The sequence below is a fragment of the Fundulus heteroclitus genome, chromosome 11 (assembly GCF_011125445.2).
Source record: "Fundulus heteroclitus isolate FHET01 chromosome 11, MU-UCD_Fhet_4.1, whole genome shotgun sequence".
In the NCBI taxonomy this organism is placed as follows: domain Eukaryota; kingdom Metazoa; phylum Chordata; class Actinopteri; order Cyprinodontiformes; family Fundulidae; genus Fundulus; species Fundulus heteroclitus.
Genome location: NC_046371.1, coordinates 21,394,262 through 21,412,771, shown reverse-complemented (window position 1 = coordinate 21,412,771; position 18,510 = coordinate 21,394,262). Strand labels below are relative to the sequence as shown.

The following is an 18,510-nucleotide window of genomic DNA, read 5'->3' as shown; positions in this document are numbered from 1 at the left end:
AACTATATAAATAAGCCAAAGAGGTTTAAGCATTCTCTTAAGTGTAGTGATGAACTGAAACTCCAACTTTTTGGCCCGATGGATCAGAAGTCTGTCGTAAGAAGAATAAGAACACCACCTTGTCTACAGTGAAGCACGATGGCGACTGTGATGCTTTAAACCTGTAGAGGGTAAGATGGATTTCATCAAGCATCATGAAACCCTGTGAGAAACGTCATGCCGTCTGTAAAGCAGCTTAAGATCGGGACTCATTGGACCTTCAGACAGGTTAGTGATCCCAAGCAAGTCTCCAATTTCAGAAAAGCCTGTTTTCAGAAGTCCTGGGAGAGACTAGTGGCCATTGTAGTCACGTGACTTGGGCTGTATTGGAAAAACCTCTGGTGGGATTTCTAAGAGGTGGTTAGAGCAGACAAACCTGAGATTATTTAACTGGAAGCCTTTTGGTCAGGAGGAATGGGTCAAGATCCCATAGGAACGCCATCAGAGGCTGGCTGTGAACTACATTTACAAAAAAAAAAATAAAAAATAAAAAAAGGTTCTACTACTAAACGCTTTCAGAGGTCGAATAATTTTAAAAGTGGAGAACCCACTTGTCAATATAGCTAATTTGCCGTTTATTGCAAACAGCTTTTAGTTTGTATAGTCTAATAAAGCTCATTTCCAGTGGGAACAGACTGCTACAGTTTTGTTTTTGTTTGTTTGTTTTTTTAGGGGGAGATTAATTAATTTATGTCTTAGCCGATCACCCATCCCATGCCATAAACTCCAGAACACTCGGCTGCTGGTGGTCCGGCCCACTAACAAGTGGGTCAAAGATGGCTCAACTTTTTACAACACTTGTCTCATTTGAATATAACCAGAAGTCTTCCGATTTAAATTAGCAAAATTGAGAAAATGTGAAGATAGACCTTTCGATGTTTTCCAAAAAAAAAAAAAAAAAAAGAACACAAGTTCAGTTTTAATATATATTTTAGTTTATTTCTGCACTATTTGACACACTGATTGTTTCAAGAACAATAATAAGATCACAAACACCACATTAATCCAATAAAGCAGTGACTGTTTCTGCGCTGCTGACCCCATGTGTTGGTCCGTGTCATGTCTGCATCGATAGAAATTCGTCTGATCTTCCCGTGGGGCAGGCAGGGGGGAAACAGGAGGGCCGGGCAGGATGGGGGGGGGGGGGGGTGACACAGAAATCACATAATATCGACACCTTCACACAACTAAACACGATATTTACCGAGTGTAAGTCAAAGCTAATGTTATACTGAGAAGACACACGTGATGGTTGCTTTTTTTTTTGGATAATGGTAATGAGGAGCACGAGAACAAAAAATGAAAAAAGGTTACCGGTGTGCAGCGGTTTATTACAGTAATCTGTGTCTAGTGACCTCTGCTGGAGCCACCGACGAACTACGCAACATCGACCCAGTTCCACATTTTGACTTCCCTCCGCTCAGCTTCTCGTTTTGCCCTTAAAACGGATGTACCGGTGCCGCGATTGGTTGGTTGGTCCCACGGTTAGTGTGAATGTTAGTACAGGACATCGACGAAGGCCCAACGCTGTGCGCTGATGGAAGCGAAACACTGAAGCGCGCGTGCTGCTCTGTACTGGGAGGGGAGAGGGGAAGTTCTTATGAAGAGGCATGAAAGGAATACTGACGGGTTCTCTGGATTACATTCTGCATTAATCTTAGAGTCTAACCACAGCTAGACATGAAATTCAACACTAAAACCTGCCTGAATTGTTGGGATAAAAAAATAATAAAAGCCTGTTCCCTTTAGTATTGCATTCTTACATAGATTTTAAATAGACATCTAATAATGTAATGTTAATAACTCTTAACAAAGTACAGTAGACAGCGCAGGCCTGTGACTGATGGTGGGGGGGGGACAGTGGGGAGGGAATAGCAGAGCAGATATTAAGACTAGAACTAGGCCACAGCTGAATGTGGTAGTTGGATGTTTAATAGGCGTGGTTAGCCACGTAGAGGGACTTGGCGGCGGCGCCGGCGTTTCCGGAGGACTCGTACTTTCCGAGAGCGGCCAGCCCGTTAGCCTGGAGAGGAGCGAAGAGAAAGAAAAAGACTTGTTGATATAAAAAAACCACACAAAAAAAAGAGATTTCACAGGCGGGTGATTGTGGGTCTTGTTTTGACCGACCTGGGCGCGCTTGATGAACTCCTCGGTGGCGGCCTTCTCGTTGTTCAGCTCCCCTTTCCACGCGTTGAGGGCGGAGGCCTGCAGGGCGCGGCCGTAGGAGAAGGTCAGGGCCCAGGGCTTGGTCAGTGGGCAGGTGTTGATGGAGTTCAGGTTTACGCTGGCCTCCTCCTCAGACTGGCCACCGGACAGGAAAGTCACTCCTACGTGGGGAGAAAAAGAAAAATGCTACTGCAGGTGAAGTCCAGAGATGATTTTATATCTTTAATGCAATCTTATTTTCACAATATTTAAATCGGCATATAGGTTTACTTAATAAATCTCCTAAAACAACTGCTATGCATTTTCCCAAATCTTATTGCAGGCCTAAAATAAACGGAGGGTTTAAAAGGCCATGGCTGACCTGTAACAGCGGGGGGTACGGTGCGGCGCAGGGCGGTGACGGTAGCCATGGCGATCTCCTCGCTGGAGAACTTGGTGGGACAGGAGTGTCCAGGCGTGACCATGTTGGGTTTCAGCAGCGTCCCCTCCAGGTACACGTGGTGGTCCGACAGCGCCTTGTAGACGGCGGCCAGGACCTAGAAGCCGGGGACGAGGAGGACGCCGTTAAAAAAAAGGAGACGCGTGCGGATCGCGTGTGGAGAGAGCAGCTTGTGACGGTTCCAGGCGCCTCACCTTCTCTGTGACGTACTGGCAACGCTTCAGGTCGTGGTCCCCGTCAGGGAGGATCTCTGGCTCCACGATTGGGACGATGCCGTTCTGGAAGGCCAAACATGATTGTAAAAAACAAAGGATCCCAACTCAACTTAGGGGGGCACACAGACGCAAATCTAACATGTTCATAGTTCTCACAACTGCATGTTCTACCATCAGGAGCTTTTAAACGTGCAATTTAAAGAGGATATGGCGCGATTACAACGGATTTTACAAAAGTAAACCAGTTTTACCATGGTCAGTGTGTGATCAATGTCATGTAGCGTTTAGGTTCTTGCAATATTTGGTGTCAAAGTTTTGTCCCACTGGACTGCAAATGCAGCGTTTTATGTTTTTTTTTTATAAATGCGCACTCTAATTGACATTTTCACTCGCAAACAATTTTGAGAACCATGTAAAATGTTCTCGCTTCCATCTGTTGGTCCATCACATATTTCGCAATTACAGCTGGTGGTCGCCATGTGAAGTAAGAACACCAATTCAAGGCGCTAATTGACAGCGTCCATTAAAAACCATGTTTAGAAGCGTCTCTTCTATTTTATTATTTATTATTTAAGCTGATGTTTGTGTCTAAACAGACTAAACCGTCGTCCGCCGTTTTGCACCGACCTGCTGGCAGATGCTTGCATATCGGGCCAGCACGTTTGCGTTCTCCATGATGGCCAGCTGGGATGGCGTGGTCTCGCTGATCTTCAGCACGCTGCGCCACTTGGCGAAGTCGGCGCCGTCCTTCTTGTACTGAGCGCAGCGCTCGCTGAGGCCGTCCAAACCTGCTCCCCAACACACACACAACAGGCTAGAGTTAAAGCCACGCCTTCATTACTTTATTTATTTATTCCTCAGCTTCGGCTTACCCTGGGTGGTGGTCTCTCCGTTTGTTCCAGCGAGGGGCACGACACCTTTGTCGACCTAAAACAGACGGATATCTGTCAAACAAAAACTCTGGGAACCTTTTTTCACGTCATTCAACAGGAAAGCTTCTGGTTATCCTCACAGCCTAAATAAAACTCTGGGGTACCTTGATGCCGACAACGATGCCGCGGTCTTTGATGAGCTTAGCGAAGGGAGTGCCATCGTCGGTCTTCTGGTAGAGGGTTTCGTGGAAGAAGATGACGCCGCCGATGCAGCTGTCGATGCGCTGGTCCGCGGTGAAGAGCAGCTGGCGGTAGCGGCGCCTGTTCTCCTCCGTGTTCTCCACCCCGATGGGGTTCAGGCGTTTCGCCATGCTGCCTGAAATGGACACATATACCAAGAGTTAATTCACTTTTACCTCGTAGACCTGGGCACAAACGTCCACACACACGTTTTATAGGGACTTAGCTTAGCTAGAGCATCGCTAACGTTAATTTTTTAGGGGGTTAGGCTGAAATATGAAAACCAGCAGGACGCATTAGACGTACCGGTGGACTCATCGGCAGCTAGGATGCCCTTTCCTGGAGCGACTATCCTCTGAGCGATGTCCTGCAGCTCCTTCTTCTGCTCAGTAGTCAGCGCGGGGTACTGGTGAGTCATGGCGGCTGAAAGAGAAGACGAGAACGGCACTTTATCCCCGGCCTCCTTTCAGGCCCCTCTATTGTCCGCGACGCAGCGTGAACCGGGTGAAGGGTGACCCAACTCTGGAGAATTTCACACAATCCAGTGATCCAGCATGTGTGTGAGATGTGATAACCCCCAAAACGGCAGCAGGCTGCTTCCTGCAGGAAAGCAAACGCTACATGGTCCACGTTAGGAATGAATATTTGTGCAGCTTCCTGGCTGACGGTTTAGGATCGGTCGGGTTGAAGCGAAACCACGATTGGGACGATGCCGTTCTGGAAGGCCAAACATGATTGTAAGACACAAAGGATCCTGACTCAACTTAGGGGGCACACAGACGCAATCTAACATGTTCATAGTTCTCACAACTGCATGTTCTACCATCAGAAGCTTTTAAACGTGCAATTTAAAGAGGATATGGCGCGATTACAACGGATTTTACAAAAGCATACCAGTTTTACCATGGTCAGTGTGTGTTTAATGTCATGTAGCGTTTAGGTTCTTCCAATATTTGGCAGCAAAGTTTTGTCCCACCGGACTGCAAACGCAGCGCTTTATGGTTTTCTTTATAAATGCACACTCCATTTGAGGGTCGGGTCGAAGCGAAAGCGTTTAAATCAATAGCGATCCTGCACAGCCGTCGCTCCTGATCACTCCCTGCTCCACTCGGCCGTGAGCGAGCGGTTACGCAACTCCTACCCCCACCGCACGCATCTGAATCACACCAGACTGAAGAGGGAGGGGGGGGGGGTTATAAAACAACACTTCCACAGACGCTGCTACCGGGTTTCATTTCAGCTGCAGGACTGAATGCAGCACGACTCGCTTTCCTCTCCCATAGCAACACTCCTGCCCCCCCACGCTAATTTTATTAAAGCTTTTCACTCTTTAACTCTAAATACAGCATATATTTAATCAGCCTTGATTAATGCCCCACCCCCCCCAAATCATTTGCTGTCATTTTGGGACTACATGTCCACAGGTAATGCTAAAATAAAGGCTGTAAATTTCCGCTCCGCTCATCCAGAACATGCTGCGGCTCGCCTTTCTGGCTGGCTGCACTGCCTGCAAAGGCCTCGCTGATTATAGGTTCGTTCCCCGCTGCACCAGTGAAAAGCGACCCGTTAGCATAATGGATCAGCGATGGATTAGACGGCCTGGAACAGGACGGGTCCGTTTAAGTCGCAGCGAGCTGCTGGAATGACGCTCGTTCAGGCAGAAAGAGGCAGACGCATTGGTTTGGAGTAAATTCTTCTTTTTCTTAGGGAATAAAAACCAGACTGTTTAACAGCATCAGTGGAGCGAGCAGCCGGGTCCTAACCGGGGCTGGTTTGCTCCGACAGGGTCACATCCTCGGTTAATCCTCAGCTTAGAGCTTTGGGTTACGTCCTTCAGAGAGCGGAGCGGGTTCACTGTTAGTCAAATTCTACAGGGAGGTGAAGCCGAGCGGGTCGGGTCTGAATGTGTAACGCGACACGTTAGGGGGAAACCGTTAGACCAGCAGGAAACCGTGTCCAGTGAGAAGAATTAAATATTTACACCTGATAAAGACTTCATTGAAACCCAGAGGACGTGTTGTGCGTATTTCAGTGTTCTGTTGGCCGGACACGAAAGTCAGGCTCAGCAGATATGGGTTATCTGTTTATGAGGCGCCTGCGTGCTTCGACAATGCGTTTTCCTCAACTGGCTTAGCCTGAAGCGTGTTCAGGTTTCCATTGACAAAACATTGCAACATGACGGCTGCTCTGTGCTCAATCTACTTTTTGTCAGAGCCAGCAGCAAGTGTTTGTTCAAGTTACAGCTAGCTGAGCGCACGGCGACGTGGTTTCAGGTTTATGTCGACAGAGGGCAGGAAAAAACGACCTGGATGGAGAACGGGGGTGTGGGGGGTGTGTGTGGGGGGGGGGGGGGGGGGGGGGGACTGATCACGGGTCAGAGACGGTACAGCTTACCGTACTGATGGGAAACGTTACTGATGCGTTTTCTATTATTCATCTACGCTGGTTTTCCATCTCTTCATTGATTTCCTAAACATGTTTTGTGTGTTGACAATCAATAGCCCCCATCTTAAAAGCATAAATGCACCTCTGTAGACTATAATCCTGAAAAAAAAAAAAAAAAAATATACATTTCATTTACGCTCAGAATAAAAACTAAAAAATAAAAGTTAGTGCTGACATCACCGACCATCCCAGACGCGGATGAGCAGATCAGCCGAAAACTAACGTTCTCAGATTTTCCAAATATAGTTCAGACTTTAAGCTCCTTTATGGGATCATAGGTCGGTATTAAATTAAAAACATAAAAGTGAATAATCTACCTCAGCAGATCGTGTCTCTCTAGCCTTTCAGCTACCGACCAACACTACACATACAGAGCTTAGTATTGCTCATGAATGCTTCTTCTGTCTCTTATTGGTGGAGCTGCTGCTTGATGGAGGCAGTAAATATGTGGATGGTCTCCTAGATGAGATAACGGACATTAAGTGACCATGTGTATAAATAATCACACCACTGATCTGTTGGTGTAACATTTTATAGAAGTCACCACAAGGCATCTGTGGTTTATATATGGGGCCCCTTGCTGCCTACTCTTATGACCAATAGGTTTTTTTTCATTTCCTGTAAACCCATTTGACATTTTTTCCTTATTTGAATGTATAAATGGCAGTAAAGCAGATGTATTTTGGCTATCTGAGGAGAAAATAGTTTTTTTTTTGCATTTGCAAAGCTTGGGATAGAAGACAAGTGCTGTATCCTTGTTGGGTATAAATATTTTAAGATGTATTGACATTTTTATGCTGCCTGTGAGTTGTATGTGGCCATTTTGGTTTTGTATGTTTTTTGTGTGTAGTGTCTTATAAGCCCATGTGGGTCGGGCACCAATGACACAAATAAAATGAGTGAATCGATTTTTCTGATATTCATGACAAAAGTAACCAAGCTTCTTCTAGTTGACTAAACTAAATGATGCCAGTAGCACACTAGATTTACTAGTTTACCAATTTTACCAGTAAACTACACTGTCACACAATTTTTTTACACGCAGTCCTCAGAGCTTTTAAAGACCTGGACCGCCGCAGCGCAGGATCCAAATCTTTGACCCCACCTGACATTTTCACTACACAATGGTTTGGAAACAGGAGAGCATCTCATTAGCGAAATGTTTTTGATTCTAAAAAAAAAAAAAAAAAACAACCTTTAATATTCACCTCAGTTGATGTTTAGTGTTGGATTGCATTCTGTTAAATTAATCATTGGCCGTCAGTTAACCTTGTAGCCAAGGCCGGCCCGAGGCATTAGCGAACTAAGCGGCTGCTTGTTTTTAACAAGCAGCTGTTTTGTTTTTAACAATTAAATAACTTAAGTGATATAAATTAATGAATGAATTAATTATGATGAAATAATTGATTTAATATATTTTGTGACAGTTTGTATTCAGAAGTTTTAATAGAAGAGTGAAGTATTTTAAGTATTGTTTATTTATTTTGTATTAATACATAACTTCACTGTATTCGTTTATAATATTCGCTATAACATTAGAGCGTGACATTTGTGCCAATAATTTTCTAGCATAGGTGATTCTGCATGGTGGGAGGGGGCCCCCCAAATCACATTCTGCTTAAGGCCCCCCAAGAGGCTCGGGCTGGCACTGCTTATAGCTGTGTTTCCATCTAATTCTCAGGCAAATTTTGAGCCAACTTTTAAAATATCACAAAAAAAGAAAATGTTTCCAATTTACTGGTTTGTAGCGAATTAACCCAGAGATGCACAGCGCAACGTCGTCATGCGTCGACTGTAATAAAACAGGAAGTGGATGTTGCCAACTAGCACGGACAACAGATCAGTAATGCAGCGAGGCTTTAATGATTGTGCAGCTTTTTTTTCCTTCTTCATATAAAATGGATGACATGTAAAAATGCTCGCGTCTCTTCGTCGGTCCACATGTATCTGCTGTTGCTTCCAGACCTGTTTGAGCGCTATGGGAATATCTGAGAAGACGGCGGCAGCAGAAACAGCTGATCAGTCATCTGAGGTAAACGCTCGCTACGTCAGAACTGAGTCGACAAATGTGTTTCCACCCCCCACCCCCAAAGCGAGCATACATTTTATTTTATTTTTTGCAAATTTAGCAAGTTCATTCGAATTTTTCTGTCTCCATCAACTCCTGATGCGATACTTCAAGATGCACAATTAAAAAAAAAAAAAAAAAACATTGATAGAATGGCGACAACGTTTGCTGAAGGTGGAAGAGAAAAAAAAAAAAAAGTTAAATTGGGATTTTGAGATTATTTGCGCACTGCATCTCTGGAGCGAGAGAAGATGGGATTATTTTGTGCGCAGCTTGACTTTCCCTCAGTCACGTCTCAAATGTTCCCTGCAGCCTGTTGCACAGCGGTCCGCCTCAACCAGACAAACGCAGAGTCTGCATTGCGACATCAACACAAGCGGCCAACTCCCAGCTGCGTCACACGGAATCCCCTCAGACATTAACAGGACGCACCAGTCGGACCAGCGGGCTCCAAAATGTACGCTAATGACACATAATGTGGGAATTATAACCAAGAACCAAGAACCCCCCCCCCCACGTTGACAGGGTTAGCCCCACATCACTCACAGTTTACATGTGGAAAAATCACTTTATTGGGTATAATTAAAACTTTAAAAAAAAGGAAGACACTGAGTCAATGTGTCTGAAGCCTCCATCTTCCTGTTGCACCCAGAGATCACAAATATTTAAACATCACTGCCAACAGATACAATAAGCAAGTTACTGCTGGTCTGTCGTGAAGCATTCCTGCAAGCTTTAAACTTCGACATATTGCAGGCGCTCAAACTATAATGCCTTGCATTTATAGGGCGGTAAGCATGGACTGGGTGGCATTACACATTTTAATACATTTATTATTGTCATAGCAAGCAGGTCAGGAGAGGATGGTACAAAGAAATGGGATCTATGTTCTGCTGCGGTGGCTGCATCATTATCACCACCCCCCCTGGCGATTTAACAGACTTTTTGTCGTCTCCAGGTTGCAAGCTAGAGAGCTGAAATGGCTCCTGCAGAGCAGCACTAAACAGGAGGAAAAAAAAAAAGCCTGCTTGCTTGCTGTGCTGCGTTTTTACCAGACAGGCGGCAGGCCTCGGAGCTGACGCACGTTCCTGTATTTGGGCTGTTTCTATCTTCTGGCTTTGATCCAGCGGCACTAGCCGGAGCACTGCCCATAGCTCCCTGATACGGGAGCCTACAGCAGATGTGAAGGCTGTGATGCATGGTGCGGTTCAAAGAGAAGTTGACACTCGTGAAAATGTGCAGGTTAGACGACAGCAGCATTTTCAGGTCAGAAACCGGCGACACACGGCTGCTTTGGATCTACTTTCATTCACGCGGCAGGTTGATTACATTTGTAGTTGTTATACGACGCCGAGAAGCAAGGAATTGGATTGAGTTGTGAGAATTTAAAGAATTATACATGTAAGGGACGTACATGTAAGGAGTAAACAAGAATGGCCATAGGCGGATTAGAGCTGGGATGTTGCTAAGCAACAATAAAAAGTCTGGCCTGAGACTAATGGCGTCTCTGTTAATCCATATAATTAAAGTGTTGTGATATATATGAATACAAGAAAATAGTTCTCTTTTGACACTAGTAGCTTTTAAATTTTAAAATATATTTAACTTTAAATAAAAATAATTACATTAAATTAATTAAAAAGGAGGCCTTCAAATGCGTCTAAACTCACACCTGATTTTTCCTGTTCAGCCCCCTGTCAAGCATCTTTTCACTACATTATGCATCTGCGGATATTTTTGCGCGTCTCCTAAAGCCCGCCCCGCCTTCGTCACATCAGAGGTCTACGTGCGCCTGAACAGATCCACTCCGACAGGAAACTGATTCATCACCACCACCCTCCTCTTCCTCCCCCCCCATCATCTTCCACCGCAACTAAACCACGTTTTTAACTAAAAAAAAATGTGCCACCAAACCGAGCCCGTGTTAAACAGCACGCCTCTGGCGCGCTAACCCAGTAGAGAAAGCCGAGAGAACAGGCCGCAGACCTTCACTTCCATCCCTGAAGGTCAACGCTTTGACGCCCTTTCCTGTGGCGTACTTCGTCGATTCTCAACACGCGCCACTTCAAACGACGTATTTTTTGTTAATAACCTCGCGAGCTTCGGGCGGGTCGTGGCCCCAACACGCAAAAAAAATAAAAAAAACACGCGTCATAACAGCGGCAGGCATAAATGGTGGCTAACAAGCTAGGAGGACAGAGTTAGCTTGAGATTCTTTAGCGCAGCATCACGTCCCCATCAGCATCAAACTGGGCCGCGTTGCTTACGGCGGGTTGGACCTGAAACGGCGGCAGCGTAGAGCTGTCCAGACCGTCGCGTCTGCGGCTTGGCTCTTACCTGTTGGAAGATGTCTTCGGCGGATAGAGCAGGTGAGTTGTGCGTGAGAGATGCGGGAGTCGTCTCCTGTTTCACTGCTGCAGCGCAACGTGACCCTTTACAAAGCCTCTGGAGCCGGAGGAGGAGCCAATACCACTGCGTCATGTGATGGAGCGAAACTGCGTCTAACGCGCATGCGCCGGATAACATCGCTCCATTTGGAGGCAGAGGAGCAACGCGGCATGATTCTGCATCTTTTCCGAGCCGGGTGCTGAACTTTCATCGGTAACAAACAAACGGGCGTCTGAATAAAAAAAAAGTTTAAATAGATGCAGGAAATCTGTCCAAATATTGCCAGATATTTATGTAGTTATAAGAAAGAAGGTTGTGACAAAAGGTAAAGAGAATAGGGACAAAATAGCCAATAGGGACAATCCTGTAACAGCTCAAACAATTTGCAGTGCCTTGCAAAGGTATTCATACTCTGAACGGTTTCATTCTTTATCAAATTGCAGCAACCAATTGTTTTCTGTTAGTATCTTATGAGGTTGCTCAGCAGCTACCGAGTAGCACACGGTTGTTAATTGGATAGAATAGCTATGAAAGCATAGGGACTCTGGAGGAGCTGCAAAGATCCACGTTTCAGGTAAAAGAAGCTACAAAGGGGATGCTCATTCTAAAGAGACACGGGGGAACTGGTCATAAGAGATGGGTCAATGACTTGGTCTAAAAACAAAACAGGAAGAAAACATGGCTGCAAAAGACATTGGACTGGTTCTGAAGGTCACCTTCCAGAAGGATAGCAACACAAAAAGCAATGTTGGGGCATAATCCAAAGACCTTCAATCCACTCTGCTGAAATGTCATTTCTTTTGCAAAGAATAGCTGAACCATCTCTTGATGAGGCGTGCAGAGCTGGTATAGACATACCCCCAAACGACTAGCAGATGTAATTCCAGCAAAAGGTGCTTTTTCAAATCATTGACGACAGGGAGCTTAGATACATACACATGCCATATTCTTATTTTTACATGCAGTTATTCTTAAAACACCTGGAATTAAAAACCATATCAGTTCCCTCCACCTTACAACTATGCACCACTTCAATGTATTTTCCAAGGGAAATTTATTGAAATATGTGGTTATAACAAGACGGGAAAAAGTGTCTCAAATACTTTAGCAAGCAGTGTATATCTGTTTATGTTTTCGATTTGATACCAACAGCAAATTTTACATAAAAAAAAATAGTTGCAAATAGTGATTTCTAACCACAGAGTTGCATCCCTTCAGTGTAGAAGCTCTCCATGCAAACAGTTGCTGTGTTCGGTTTGTTCCTAGCGGCCTCTCACATACCGATTCTGACACACACGGCGGTAACATGCCTGTTCTTGCGGCCGGCTGTGGGGGAGGCTTTCTGCTCTCGCTGGTTTCTCCGTGTACAGACTGAAAATGTGCGATCTAAAATCTGCTGGGCCATTTTTGTAATCCATCATGGGTTCTCCAGTTTCAGCAGGGAATTCTGTGACCTTCGTGTTGCTGCTGCTGCTGGCATCTTCCCTTCCAGACCCTTAGGTTGTGTTATTGCTAAAAGGTGAAGTTATTTTTGGTGTGGACCTGCATATATATATAGAAGAGAGCAAACAATGACTCCTGGGGTTTTACTGTCATTAGAGGAAAGCCTGTGTAGCAAGTTAAAACTATGTAATCCGCATTTATCATGAATTACATTTACTAGGTAAGTACCGGTAGATGGTTTGAGAGGGGTATAAACTAAAGCTGTGTACGTTGAACAGGAGTGACCATCAGTAACAACGGGCGGAGATCTTCAGTATCACATATCAGCCAAACTGTGAAGATCACGCTGACATCCCCTCCCATTCATGACCGTTTACCACTTACTTTTTGCAAGCAAAGGTGCAGGAAAGCCAGCTGACGTCAACAACTGTCAAGGAACTTGATGTTATGCTTGAGGCCTGTACTTTGTCTGATATAACATTAGTTAACTGGGGAAACCTCTGCAATAGGAACAACATTTCTGCAGGTATTTAAAGGCCCATCTACAGCGTCTTGCATTCTTAACCCTTTACTCTGATACCCCTAAAAACCGCTTCCGCAACCAATTCCCTTTAGATGTTACCTAATCAGAAAACAGGATCCAGCTGTGTGTGGTTTAAACCGACTCTGTGAAAGCTTCAGAAGTTTGTTACGGGATAGATGGAGAACAAGCAGCCTCAGAGAGGTCAACAATGAAGTACTGGAGAAGCTAAAGCAGAACTAATATCCCAAACTTTGAACATGTCTCATGTTTAATCACCATTGTGAAAATGGTAAGAATATGGCAGAACTAAAATTACACCCAATTTATAGGCCGTGGGCCATAATCTGTACGGTGACTTTTCGTATGAACTGTCAGGGGGCAACTTTCTTGCACTTGGATCTGTTGCTACACATAGCAGTGATCTCAAAACACCAATGTTCCCACGTTTTCGCTTGCACATTAATAAGTTACAGCCGATTAAAAGTGTAAACTTTAGCGCTCCGGTCCAAGAGGTCACGTGATTCGAGTTTCGCTGCTCAGCCAATCAGATCGCTTTATTGTCAGCTGAGCGAGTTCGTCAGTTCATCATGGCCGCCACCGTGAGATGTTGTATGCATCTGTTTACCGACGAACAAAGTCCAATAGTAGCATTTTCTGGTGCCAGTTGGCAGAAATTTATTGAATGCTGCAAGTCCTGGATAGATCTGGACGGCAAGGAAAAAGAAATAGCTCAGTCTTTTGCCCATTTGACCGTTATATCGTCAAGACCTGCTGCGCTAGGATACCACAGGAAGTGCTATGCAAAATACACAGACAGAACGAAACTTGCGAGAGCCCGCAAACGAGTGGAAGCCGAGAAAGCCAGAAGTCAGGAGGACTCCAAAAGGCCAGGCCCTGAACCAACACGCCATGCTAACACCCGATCTAAAGTACGACGTGTGGAAAGAGCGGAAGGTAGGCATTTTATTCATTCTATTTTTGGGATTGTGCTGGGGTAAAAATGCCCATTTTTATTGGCATAAATATTTTCTACGCTGGTTTTCAAATGTGTCGCTCACCCATGAATAAAAAGTAGGGAATAAATGAAAACTAAGATTAACAACATTTCATATCATCAGTCTAAATCAGTGCTAGCTATCTCAGCAACACAGCAAACCGGCATCCCAATCCTACCTAGATAACAGTTCAAATACAATAATTATATAAAACCTATGCTCATCACATTGACATAACCTTCTTTCTTTTTATTATGGTAATTTATGTCAGTGTAAGCCTCTATCCAGCTCATGTATTGCAACTATTTATTATTTACATTTATTTTTAGGGGAGTCTGCATCAAAGTTGGCTGACAAACAGAGGAGGAGTGAACATGTCCTGCCGATGTCATGCATCATATGTAACAAGGACAAATTATATCCAAGATCCAGTTACAAGAAAAAGGCAGAGAGAAAAACTTTCACTTTGTGAATACCAGAGTGGTAAGTGGTATTTTGTTTCTCATTCACTGCCTTGAATTTATTTTATTATTTAAAGTCAAACTGACAAGTAATGGCCTTGTTGTTTTAGGTGGCAATTTAATCAAGGCTGCAGAGGTCCGCAATGATGAAAGAATCCTTCTACAGACACGAGGAAAAGATGTTGTGGCGATTGAAGTGCGGTACCACAGATCGTGCTATAAATCCTACACTCGCTTACTGTCCAAAACAGGAACCTGTCAGGAACACGCAAGAGATTATTACGGAGCAGCATTTGGAAAATTTTGTGAGACTGTTATAGAAGGTCGTATCATAAAAAATAATGAAATATTAAGATTTACAAAACTTGCATCCATGTTTGTAGATATCATCCAGGACACTAAAAAACTAGATACAAAGCCTAGTGTTTCCTTTTCATATTTAAAGAAAAAACTTCAGTTGAAGTATCCACTCCTTCAGTTTCTTAAACAATCAAGGCGAGACAAAAGTGAGATTGTCCTTGTGAACAGTAGTAAGTCAACACTAGGTGATGAGTGGAGTTCTGCCAGTTCAAGTGCTAGCACTAGTAACAATAATGATTACTCTGACAGGTCTGAAGGTGGTTGCTCACCAATACCAGAATTACCAGAACAAACTGTTGAAAATCTGTATATGACTGGCCAGTATATACGGATGCTCATTAGTGAAACACAGGGTCTTCAGAATATTTGGCCTCCTACTGCCTGTGATTTGAATATTCAGTCTGCTGAGAGATTTGTCCCCCCACAGCTGTATAATCTTCTGGCATGGATTACAAATGCTTCCAGTGATATCCCTATTAGCTCAAGTGACTTTGTCTGTTGTAGTAAGGAGATCCATCTGAAGTTGCTTTCTTTATGTCAGGATATCCTATATTTAGCATCTAGGGGTTGCAAGCCTACTCCAAAACATTTTGGCTTTGGGTCTGACCATAAGGCACTGGACAGGTTCCTCTCAGTTGATCCAGCTACTAAGTGGGTTTGGTCATTGTGTCTCATATAGCTCTGTTCTAGAGCATGACACAGCTCTAGCCACTCTAGAATTACAGAGAAAAGATTTTGTCCCATCAGGCTTTAAGAAGCAAGTCCCTGCAACTCTTGTATGGGACAATAATGACTTCAGAGAGGAAACTTTCTCAGGCTCATCAACAACCCATAACTCTCCTACTGTTGGATGTTAGATCCCCCAGCTCCACCTGATGTCACAAAGGACATTTCATGTAAGTGCAAGAAAAATGCATGTGAATCACAAATCTGTTCTTGCAAGAGGGACAATTTGCCATGTAGTGACCTGTGCCAATGTCTTAACTGTAAAAACTGTCCTGGTAATGCAGAAAATGAGAATGACACTGATGGAAAATATACTAATGATGATGAGGACTTGGAGGGTTCAGATGATGAATCATAAAGTGATGTATGTGCTAAGGTTAAGATTTACATATGAAGTGTAAAAATGTGTGAAATCATTGAAATCATGTATGTTTATGTATACAAGGTTTATACAAAAGTTTAAATAAATCTTTGTAACAATGTGTAATGTTTCTCTTAATTATTTTTCAACTGATAATATACTACTTGGTTTTATCTCTGTTTTAGTTAAATCATACAACTTAAAAGAAATAAATTTCTATGGAATAAAAATAAAATAAAATATGGAATAAAAAAATATAAAAATAGATTTAATTCAATTTTATTTATATAGTGCCAATTCATGAAGCATGTCATCTCAAGGCACTTCACAAAGTCAAGTTCAAACATATTATACAGATTGGGTCAGATTATACAGATTGGTCAAAAATTTCCTATATAAGGAAACCAGTTGATTGCATCAAAGTCCCGACAAGCAGCATTCACTCCTGGTCCTCCCACAGCCTACAGCAGGTCTTGACGATATAACGGTCAAATGGGCAAAAGACTGAGCTATTTCTTTTTCCTTGCCGTCCAGATCTATCCAGGACTTGCAGCATTCAATAAATTTCTGCCAACTGGCACCAGAAAATGCTACTATTGGACTTTGTTCGTCGGTAAACAGATGCATACAACATCTCACGGTGGCGGCCATGATGAACTGACGAACTCGCTCAGCTGACAATAAAGCGATCTGATTGGCTGAGCAGCGAAACTCGAATCACGTGACCTCTTGGACCGGAGCGCTAAAGTTTACACTTTTAATCGGCTCTAACTTATTAATGTGCAAGCGAAAACGTGGGAACATTGGTGTTTTGAGATCACTGCTATGTGTAGCAACAGATCCAAGTGCAAGAAAGTTGCCCCCTGACAGTTCATACGAAACTTCTTAAGGAAGCGTCCTACAAATTCTGGCCCACGGCCTATTAGACCCGCCCACATGGGGTGGGTCTAAACAGGCTGGCTATGAAAAGAGAGCATTTATCTCAGAGGCAGTCCCAGACCCCCCCACTGTAGCTGTGAGAGGAGCTGTAGAGATTGACAGCGCAGGTGGTAGAATCTATTGATGGGACAACTATTGACCGTGCACTTAACAAATCCAGCCGCTGTTACAGTAAAGTTCAGTTGTTTGTAATTTGCGACAAGCGCAGCAAACCTCTTGAAGAAGAAGGTGCTCCGGTCAGATCAGGCCAAAAGTCAACTTTTAAGGCTGTATGCAAAGCTATGTGTGGTGGAAAACTAACACTGCACATCTCCCTCTGAACACACCATACTCACGTTAAGCACAGTGTTGGCGGCATTGTACCGTGGGGGCGTTTAGCTTCAGGAAGAGTCAAGCTGGTCTAGCTGCCTCCTGGAGAGGCTGCAAATATTGCTGGTTCAAAATTCCTTCTGTCACTCTGTGTCCCTGAGCAAGAACCATTTGACCACAGATTGCTCCCCATGTGGCACTCAATGTAGTACCATGCTCGTCCCTAAAGAATGGGTTGGACACAGAGACAAATGTCCCCTCTTTGGGACTATAAAGGGATTTGTTTTCCCAAGAAGCTGCAAAAGGACTGAAAGCGGAGCTTATTAATGAGTGTCTTAGATGGATGTCTTGACTACAGTATCTACTTTCATACTGTATTGTTATTTTTCTCTGTCTTAATCTAAAGAGTTTTGTATATTTTTTCTTTCTTAGAACAAATGCAGGTTTGAATGGTGAGTGCGTGAGTGAATGTAAGCACATGTCTACAATATTAAGTTAGTTAATTTGTTGCTTGTAAATTTGTTGTGTCCTAAAAGAGAAAATTCAATAAAAAAAAAAAAAAAAAAAAATATATATATATATATATATATATATATATATATATATATATATATATATATATATATATATAAAATAAAAATAAAAAAAAGAAGCTGCAAAAGACTTAAAACTAGGATGAAGGGTCATCTTTCAGCAGAATGTTCTAGATCAGTGGTCTTCAATGCGAGGTCTGGTGTCCTGGAACTTTCAGATTTGTCCCTGGTCTAACACGCCTGAATCAAATGGCTGAATTGTTTTTATTTTTTATTTAACCTTTTTTTAACCAGGAAGTCCCTTGAGATTGAGATCTCTTTTTCGAGGGAGACCTGGCCAAGACGGCACACCAGTTAAAATACAAACAGAAGTACAACATAGATAAAATTTCACATAGAGCAAAAGACAGGTCACATAGGGCAGTTACCTCCTCGTCTGCAGTCATATTCTCCAAATTCCTGTTAATGACCTGATTTTTTTTTGCCTCAGGTGTGTGGAAGCAGAGACACATATAAATGTTGCAGGACACTGGACCTTGTGGACTGGAAACGAAGATCTCTGCTTTAGATCAAAAGCATATTCATGCGTTAGAGTTGGCACAATAAAGTCCAAGCTTAAATCCAGCGAAGCATCTGTATAATGACTTTAAAACTGATGGTCACAGACAGGTGTAATAAAATCTGACTGTAATTTTTTATTTTTATTTTTGCAAAGAGGCAGAAACTTCAGTCCAGGTGTACAAAGCTGGTTAAGACAGTCCTGAAAAATAATTTAGTTGTAGATGCAGCAACAGGGTTGTAAGTGTTTACACATGGGAGGTGAATACAGCTGAATACAACCCCTCACTTACTGTATGATGGTAAAAGAATGTCAAAAGTTGACGATTTTTGACATTAATTTGACACCATACTGATTTGTATATTTTTTTTATTTGAAAATCGGGGCTTATTTGTCCTTCCACTTCACCCTGATGTACCACTTTGTGTC

The 18,510-nt window shown here is 43.3% G+C and overlaps 2 protein-coding genes across 2 annotated transcripts; one reads left to right on the top strand and one right to left on the bottom strand.

The window, feature by feature from the left end:
* Positions 1–968: 968 nt before the first annotated feature.
* Positions 969–10,961, bottom strand: aldocb (aldolase C, fructose-bisphosphate, b). The gene is made up of 9 exons (XM_012855227.3): positions 10,822–10,961; positions 4,278–4,394; positions 3,896–4,107; positions 3,732–3,786; positions 3,487–3,647; positions 2,839–2,922; positions 2,567–2,741; positions 2,167–2,366; positions 969–2,062 (listed from the first exon to the last, which is right to left on the bottom strand). The coding sequence occupies exons 2-9, from the start codon at positions 4,387–4,389 to the stop codon at positions 1,970–1,972; spliced, it is 1,092 nt and encodes a 363-aa protein (XP_012710681.2). The 5' UTR covers positions 4,390–4,394; positions 10,822–10,961; the 3' UTR covers positions 969–1,969.
* Positions 10,962–13,211: 2,250 nt separating this feature from the next.
* LOC118564555 lies at positions 13,212–15,433 on the top strand. The gene is made up of 3 exons (XM_036143100.1): positions 13,212–13,792; positions 14,163–14,316; positions 14,405–15,433. The coding sequence occupies exons 1-3, from the start codon at positions 13,637–13,639 to the stop codon at positions 15,331–15,333; spliced, it is 1,239 nt and encodes a 412-aa protein (XP_035998993.1). The 5' UTR covers positions 13,212–13,636; the 3' UTR covers positions 15,334–15,433.
* Positions 15,434–18,510: the final 3,077 nt, after the last annotated feature.